At 53.5% G+C, this 8,020-nt stretch overlaps 1 protein-coding gene across 1 annotated transcript in view; it reads left to right on the top strand.

Annotated features, from left to right (window-relative positions):
- The window catches only part of KCNT1 (potassium sodium-activated channel subfamily T member 1), a gene marked incomplete at its 5' end in the record, with an annotated part of 26,299 nt that continues 18,279 nt past the window's right edge, over window positions 1-8,020 (top strand). Inside the window, 11 exons of the mRNA XM_031057279.1 lie at window positions 1-67; window positions 1,453-1,552; window positions 3,208-3,264; window positions 3,578-3,626; window positions 3,774-3,833; window positions 4,556-4,630; window positions 4,974-5,057; window positions 5,446-5,540; window positions 6,382-6,562; window positions 6,639-6,803; window positions 7,530-7,666. Of these exons, the coding sequence (XP_030913139.1) occupies window positions 1-67; window positions 1,453-1,552; window positions 3,208-3,264; window positions 3,578-3,626; window positions 3,774-3,833; window positions 4,556-4,630; window positions 4,974-5,057; window positions 5,446-5,540; window positions 6,382-6,562; window positions 6,639-6,803; window positions 7,530-7,666 (1,070 nt within the window). The remainder of the gene's footprint in view (window positions 68-1,452; window positions 1,553-3,207; window positions 3,265-3,577; window positions 3,627-3,773; window positions 3,834-4,555; window positions 4,631-4,973; window positions 5,058-5,445; window positions 5,541-6,381; window positions 6,563-6,638; window positions 6,804-7,529; window positions 7,667-8,020) is intronic.

An 8,020-nucleotide genomic window follows, 5' to 3' on the forward strand; every position in this document is an offset into this window, starting at 1 on the left:
TTCTACGTGAATGAAAACACCTTCAAGGAGCGGCTGAAGCTCTTCTTCATCAAAAACCAGCGATCGAGTGAGTGCTGCGGGCGCGGGGGGCGAGAGCGGGGCCCTGCCCGGGCGGGGAGGGCCGCGCTCCGGCCTGCGGGATGAGGAGCCATTGCCATCTGCTGGTGGCCCTGTCCCCGCGTGTCCCCAGCCCGGGACTGCTGCCGCCTGCCCCTTTGCTGCCTGTTGTCAGCTTGGTCTGGGGGATTTCCATGGGGTTCCCTCCCGCTGTGACAGTGTTCACAGGGGTGCGAGGATGAGGGAAGAGACGAGGCTCTGACTCCATGTTTCAGAAGGCTTGATTTATTATTCTATGATATATATTATATTAAAACTGTACTAAAAGAATAGAAGAAAGGATTTCATCAGAAGGCTAGCTAAGAATAGAAAAGGAAAGAATGATAACAAAGGCTTGTGGCTCGGACAGAGAGTCTGAGCCAGCTGGGCTGTGATTGGCCGTTAATTAGAAACAACCACATGAGACCAATCACGGATTTATTTGTTGCATTCCACAGCAGCAGATAACCATTGTTTACATTTTGTTTTTGAGGCCTCTCAGCTTCTCAGGAGGAAAAATCTTGAGGAAAGGATTTTTCATAAATAAAACATGTCTGTGACATCCCGCCACCTCTGCTCCCTGGGGACAGCCACAGTGTGACAAACAGCTGGCTGGGAGCAGGGGGGTGTCAGGGAGCCAATATCCCCATCAGGGAGCCAGTGTCCCCATCAGGGAGCTGGCTGTGCCTCCCTGAGGCTCTGTGAGTTACCCTCTCCTGCTCCAGCCATGGGGATTAGTCTCCACTTGACTAATGGTGTTTTTATTTTCTTCCTCCAAGATGTCATTAGCTGTCTGGAGGGGGCCTGCTCGTTAATTTATAAATTTGCCTTTTCTTCTCCCGCCTGCATCCTGTTGTCTTGCTAAAAAGCTGGAGCGCAGCACAACAGGGTGCCCACGGGGAAGCTTTTAATGAAAATGTGATGGATTTCTCACTTGTAATCTGAGTAATAACCCCATGAACTGGCTGGGGAGGCAGAGTGGATGAAGCAGCAGCTTTTCCTCACCATCCCTGTTCCTGCAAGGTGCCTGTGATGTGGTCAGTGCTGCTCTGCTGCTGTTAGATGGATGCCTGCTAATGAGGGGGATACACTCCAGCAGCTCCTCGTGTCTCTCTCACATTTTTGGGGTCAGCAAGGAGCTGACTCATGGTTCTTTATCTCTGTGTTGGTCTCCCGTGTCTGTGGCACTGGGCAGGACACGTGGAGCTGGGCAAAGCCTGGGCAGCGCTGCTGCAGCTCCCTGGGGGATCACGGGGCTCCTGTGCTGTGGGGCTGGCCTGGGGGGCTGCTGGGCTCTCTGGGGTCTGTGGGGATGCCCAGCAATGCTGCCCCATCCCTGCTGCCCTCCCGCCACAGGCCTGAGGATCCGGCTCTTCAACTTCTCCCTGAAGCTGCTGACGTGCCTGCTGTACATCGTGCGAGTGCTGCTGGACAACCCCGAGGAGGGCATCGGCTGGTGAGCGAGTGCCCCCAGGGCTCCTGGGGCTGTGCCACGGCTCTCGATGGGCTTTTCTCCCCCCACAGCTGTCACTGGCAAGGGGGGCTATTTACAGACCACGGGGCTGCTGCAGAACGTGCCTTGAGCTGTTTTATTGTTCAGCATCAGTCTCATTACATGGTTATGATAATGCCAGCAGCTCACATCCCAGGCAGCAGACACAGAACTTAATGTTACAACTTACTTTATAAGCTTCTTGACCAATAACACAAAGCAAAAGCATATTGATAGTAGCAATGTGGTTTTGCTTTGTGTGATTGGTAAAGCAAAGCAACAAGTCTTTTTAGCAGAGTCTAACTGTACAATACTAACAGATTTTTCTCAGATTTTTTCTTGTTTTTCTAGGAGCTTTTCAAATTTATCTGTACGTTGTGTCAGATGATCTTCTAATGTTTTTCTTAAGGCATTGACTTGTATGTTAGTCAGATGTAGTGGAGAAGTGAGCTTGCTGCAAGCTGTTAGCATCTGGGTAACAGTTGGAGGCTGATCAGGCAAAGTTAAAATAATTTTTCTACTGACCTATCTCATGGCTGCTGCTTAGCTCTAACCACAGTTCTGCTGTCTCTGAGGCCTGCAAAACCCCTCTAATTTTGTAGATTCCCACACACAGCTGTTTGAATTGGGGCTTTAACAAAACTTCCCAGGCTGGAGGCCCCTGCTCACATCCCATGGATGGGTGTGGGGGCATCTACTGGCCCTGAGCAGAGCATGATGGAAAAACTCAGGTCATGCTCATTTCCAAGTTCTGTCTGCCTCTGTCAGGGGCTCAGCGTGGCCTTCAGGCACAGGGAGAGCTCAGCCATTCCAGGGCAGCACCATGCAAATATTTTGTGAAGGCTGAGGCCCTTGGAGGCATTAACACTAAATCCCATTGAAGCACTTGAGAGGGAAATACGGTGCGCTGTGTGGATCCTTGAGGTGATGGATGATTCCACACATCAGCTTTGTGCTGGCTTTCAGTATAAGCCTATTTTTAATGTGTCCTTGCTTCGTTTAGCTCATGTACAATGTGATTTTTTTTCCCCCAAGAGCTTGGATAATTGGCGATTTGATTTTCTCCTTGTAAAGGCTGCAGGCTCCCAAGCACGTCTGCACGTTCTGGGAGTGCTTCCAGGCCTGTGAGAATGAAGCAGGACACGGATGCTCATCCTTGAGAGCTCTAGCACAGCTGCAGCTCAGGGAATCCCATTTTCCCGGGGGAGTGTGGCAGCAGCAAGGCTGGCAGAGGGAGCAGAGCCCTCCCAGCAGGGCAGGCAGAGCTCAGCTCGGGGCTGCTGCCTGCCAGGGGCCTGGGGCACAGCCAGCCTCGTCCCAGAAGCTGCAGCTCAGCAAGTTTTGCTAACTGCAACCTGGGAATTCCCAGCTCCCTGCAGCCCTGTGCCAGGGAGAATCAGCATTCCTCAGCATCTCTGGTAGGGCTGAAGCACCTGAGGGGTTTTGTCCTCCAGTAATGAGATGCCCAAGGCTGCCTGGGGGAGACTTCTCCTGTGCAAAGCCCTGGCTATAGGAATCAGGGTGTCTGGATCCATGGAAATGCTGCCCAGGGATCCCAGGGGGTCAATCCCAGCATCCCTGTTCTCCCCTGACTGCTTTTCCCTGCTCTTTCTCCCCAGCTGGGAATGTGAGAAGCAGAATTACACAGCCTTCAACCAGTCCACCAACATCAACTGGTGAGTGGGAGCTGCTCAGTGCCCCGGGTCAGCCCTGCCAGGCTGGGGGAGCAGAGGGATGGAGGTGGCTCTGCCTGCAGCTCCCTGAGGCCATTTCTTGGTCCTGGGGCTGTTCCAGGGATGTGGAGCAGCATCCCAGAATCAAATCCATTGGCTGCACCCTTGGGAATGGCTGAATTCCAGTGCAGGGGCTGCTTGAGCAAACTGTGCAGGAGGGAGCAGCAGCTCCTGAGTCAGGGATGGCCTTGGGTTTGCACTGGGGGTGGTGAAAACCCTGACAGGTGAGCTCAGATCCCCTCTGGGTTTTTTGCAGGTCCCACATCTTTTGGGTGGACAGGAAAACCCCTCTGTGGGCCGTGCAGGTGAGCAGCCCTTGCTGGGTGTGCAGGAGCCCGGAGGGGCTGGGCTGGGGGCTCTGCCCCACCTGTGGCACCCCCGGGGGCAGGGGGGGCTCGGGGGACTCCCATCACCTGGAGAGAGCCCTGGAGCCCCCCTGTGTGTCCCTGCAGGTCAGCATCGCCCTCATCAGCTTCCTGGAGACCATGCTGCTCACCTATCTCAGCTACAAGGTGAGAGCCCGGGCCGGGAGGGCTCAGCCTCCTCTGCCCCTCTCAGGAATGGATTTCTCCAGCCTGGAGCCCGCTCATCCCGGCAGGATGTGTTTGTCTGCCACCTCTGGATGTTTTCCTGTCTCATTCCCCCTCGGGCTGCTGGGTGTGCAGAGCAGAATCCCTTCTTTCCGTGCTTTCTCAGAGATCCTGGGTTGTTTAATGCGGGCTGGCTGTTCCTGGTGCCAGGCTGACACATCCCAGGCTCCCCGAGCTCGGCAGGGTCACTCCTGCTCCTGCCCCCGGGGGAGTGGCACCGCTCCAAGGAGAGGCACAAGCTGACTCCTTTGGACCAAAGCCGCCTGAAATGGCCAGAAAAAGTGACCTTGACAAATGGCATCTTCTCAGGGACCGGGGGAGGGTTGGCAGCAGAGGCTCAGACCCTGTGTCACCCCCTGCTCCCAGTGCCAGCAATCTGTCACTGTCACTGTCCATCCCTGCAGGAAGGGTTGTTGTCCCCCAGCTCTGGGTGGCAGCAGTGACAGACAGACAGATGTAGTGGCTGTGGAGAGGACTGAGGAGTTTGGGAATGTTTCCTGCTCCCAGAGTGCCTCCTACCACTGCACCTCTCCTGCACCGTATTTCCCTCATCCAGCAGGGTCTGTGGCAGAGTGGGATCACTTTAATTGTCCTCTGGGAAGTTTCTAAGGTTATCTAATTTTTCTTTGGTTTCAATTCCTCAGGGGAACATCTGGGAGCAGATTTTTCGCATTTCCTTCATCCTGGAGATGATCAACACGGTGCCGTTCATCATCACGGTGAGTGTGTCCTGGTGACATTTAAAGCGGCTCTCAGTGTAGTAATTGGTGTATTTTGGTGATGAAATAAAGACAAATGAGTGTCTGGCCAAGTGGTTTTTAAGGCTGACAGGAAATTTTCCCTTCAATATTTGACAATATAATGATTTTCTCTGGAGGGTTATCCCAAACCCCATCCTCCCTTTCCAGCTGCTCTGCTGCAGCCAGGGAAGCAGGGCACTGTTTGGTGGCAGCTTCAGCTCAGCTTGGGTTTGGATCCTTCCACACAGGGAGGATTGGCTGCTTATGGCTCTATTTTTTAAAAGAACGTGGATTTCTCTGCACACAACCCTTGGTTTTGCAGATATTCTGGCCTCCTTTGCGGAATTTGTTCATTCCTGTGTTTCTGAACTGCTGGCTGGCCAAGTACGCCCTGGAGAACATGATTGTGAGTGATCCCTTTTCTCCAGCTCCTCGGGGATGTGGAGGGCAGCAGGACTGGGAGGGGACCCTTGGTTGCCCCCAGCTCTGGGGCAGGATTTGGAGCTTGGTGTGTGCCAGGGAATGCCAGGCTGGGAATGCCAGGCTGTGACCAGGAATCCCTCAGAGTCCAAACCACAGTGACAGAGGGGTGGTTGGGGTGAGGTGTTCCAGCCATTCCCCTGTGCCCACCGGAGCTCTCAGATCCCACACCTGCTGATGGGAATGCACATCCCTTCCCAAGGGTTAAATCCAGGCTTGCCCTTCACTGGGGAGGCAACTGCTGGAGCCAGCAAGGCAGCAGTTGGTGCCCCCAGGCTGTGTGAGCTGGTGGGAACCCTCCCCTGTCTCCCCAGAACGATCTGCACCGAGCCATCCAAAGGACACAGTCAGCAATGTTCAACCAGGTGCTCATCCTCATCTGCACCCTCCTGTGTCTCGTTTTCACGGGGTGAGTGCTGCTCTCCACTTCTCTAAAGCCCCCTCCTGATCCTGGGAATCCAGCTGTGCCCACCCCCCCAGAATCCAGCTGTGCCCCTCTGGGGCAGCTGGCAGAGCTGGGCTCTTGCAGGCCTCACACCTTCCCCTGCTTTGCTCCATCCCCAGCACTGTGAGGGGGTTTCTAAGCCAAACTCCTGATCCTGCCTTGTTCTAGGGTTTGGTCAGGGAGTTTTTAGTGAGGGTGAGGATGCTGCCAGAGGCAGCTGGGGGATGTGGACACGAGGGCAGGGACAGCAGATCCCCCAGGGACAGGTGAGGGGTGGCTCATGCACCAGGGATGGTTCATTCACCAGAACCCATCTCACTCCCAGGCTCCAGCTCTTCCTCCCCCACACCTCACAGCTCCTCAGGTCATTTGTGTAATTGGCCACTGGGGCTCCTGCTAATTAACTGGGCCCTTTCCCTGCCATTGCCAGCATCAAGGGTGCTCCTTTGGGCAGGGGAGCAGAGCTCATCACTGGCTATTTAGCTCTGAATTAGGCTTTGAATTCTCCTCTGGCTCCCTTGCTCTGGGTTTGAGGCATATTAAACCATTAAGTTGCTGAATGGAGGGGAAATGAGGCTTTTAGGCTCATGAGCTTTTGGCAATAAAGACCATGCTCTGATGTGGATGACTAACGCTATTTCAGAGCTCAGTGGTGCTCCCAGCCCTGCTGCTGGATGAGTTTGGTGGAGGGGGGGGGTACAATTTGGGCCCAGCAAGGTTTGGGTGACTCTCGTGTCCAGCAGGGTGGCTTTGAGCTGCAGGTGTGTGGGGTGCTCCCTGCCGTGGCAGGGCTTTTCCCTTCCAGGACCTGCGGCATCCAGCACTTAGAAAGAGCAGGTGAGAAGCTCTCCCTCTTCAAGTCCTTCTATTTCTGCATCGTCACCTTTTCCACCGTGGGCTACGGAGACGTGACACCAAAGATCTGGCCTTCCCAGCTGCTCGTGGTGATCATGATCTGCGTGGCCCTGGTGGTGCTGCCTCTCCAGGTGAGACCTGCACGGCTGGGGGCGGGGAGGGGCTGCCAGCCCTGCCCTGGGGACATCAGCTCCGTGCCCCCTGCAGTTCGAGGAGCTGGTGTACCTGTGGATGGAGCGGCAGAAGTCGGGGGGCAACTACAGCCGGCACCGCGCGCAGACCGAGAAGCACGTGGTGCTGTGCGTCAGCTCCCTCAAGATCGACCTCCTCATGGACTTCCTCAACGAGTTCTACGCCCACCCTCGCCTGCAGGTGAGCCCCAGGCCGGGCTCACACTGTCCTGTAGGATACTCTCGGGGTCTCTGCTGGTCAGAGCGACCTGAGATGCGTTAGAAAGTCTTTTTTCCCAGAAGGACGTCAGAGCTCTTCAGTTCTTGGTCTCAAGGTTGTTTATTGTATCTTATCTATAAAATTCTTTCTCCTGTCCAGCCAAGGTCCGCTCAGCAGGACACTGCCCAGGGCAGTGTTATCTTTTTATACTAAAAACTACGTGTACAATGTTTACAATTACTTCCCAATACCTGTCACCTATGTTAGACAGTGAGCTTCTACTCTAAACCAATCTAAAACAATGTGTACAATATTTACAATTACTTCCCAATATCCATCACCTATGTTAGACAGTGAGCTTCTACTCTAAACCAATCTAAAAGTGCCACCATCAGAGCAGAAGATGGAGGCCAAGAAGAAGGAGAAAGGCTGGACACGCCCAGATTCCTTGTCCCCTGAACCCCCATTCTAAAAACCTCTGTTTTTGTAAAGTGTTTTGCCAGGAGCAAGAGCGTCCAGCACTTGGCTTGGTTTTTCTGTTTGTCACTTTGCCTTTTATTAAACCTTTTTGTTTCTAACACTGCAACAGAAGCCATCCTGCTGATTTTTATGCTTCCAAGGGAAGCTGAGCTATCCTGAGTGTGACCTCCGAGAGCTGATTAGAGCTGGCTGGAGGAGGTTGCTGTAGCAGTGGCCTCTCTGCTGCAGGATTACTACGTGGTGATCCTGTGCCCCACGGAGATGGACATCCAGGTGCGGCGCGTGCTGCAGATCCCCCTGTGGTCCCAGAGGGTCATCTACCTCCAGGGCTCTGCACTCAAGGACCAGGACCTGATGAGAGCCAAGTGAGCAGAGGGACACTGCAGCCATGATATTTTCTGAAAAATCCCTTTGCCAGGACTTTTTCTCCTGAGAAGCTGAGAGGCCTCAGGAACAAATTGTAAACATTGAAACATTATCTGCTGCTGTGGAATGCAACAGGTGCATCTTTGATTGGTCTCATGTTGTTGTTTTTAATTAAAAAATGGCCAATCACAGTCAGCTGGCTCAGACTCTCTGAGAGTCATGAGCTTTTGTGCTTCCATTCCTTCCTTTCCTTTCAAGCCTTCTGATGAAATCCTTTCTTCTATTCTTTTAGTATAGTTTTAATATAATATATATCATAAAATAATAAATCAGCCTTCTGAAACATGGAGTCA

The sequence above is a fragment of the Geospiza fortis genome, unplaced genomic scaffold (genome assembly GCF_000277835.1).
Source record: "Geospiza fortis unplaced genomic scaffold, GeoFor_1.0 scaffold27, whole genome shotgun sequence".
NCBI lineage: Eukaryota > Metazoa > Chordata > Aves > Passeriformes > Thraupidae > Geospiza > Geospiza fortis.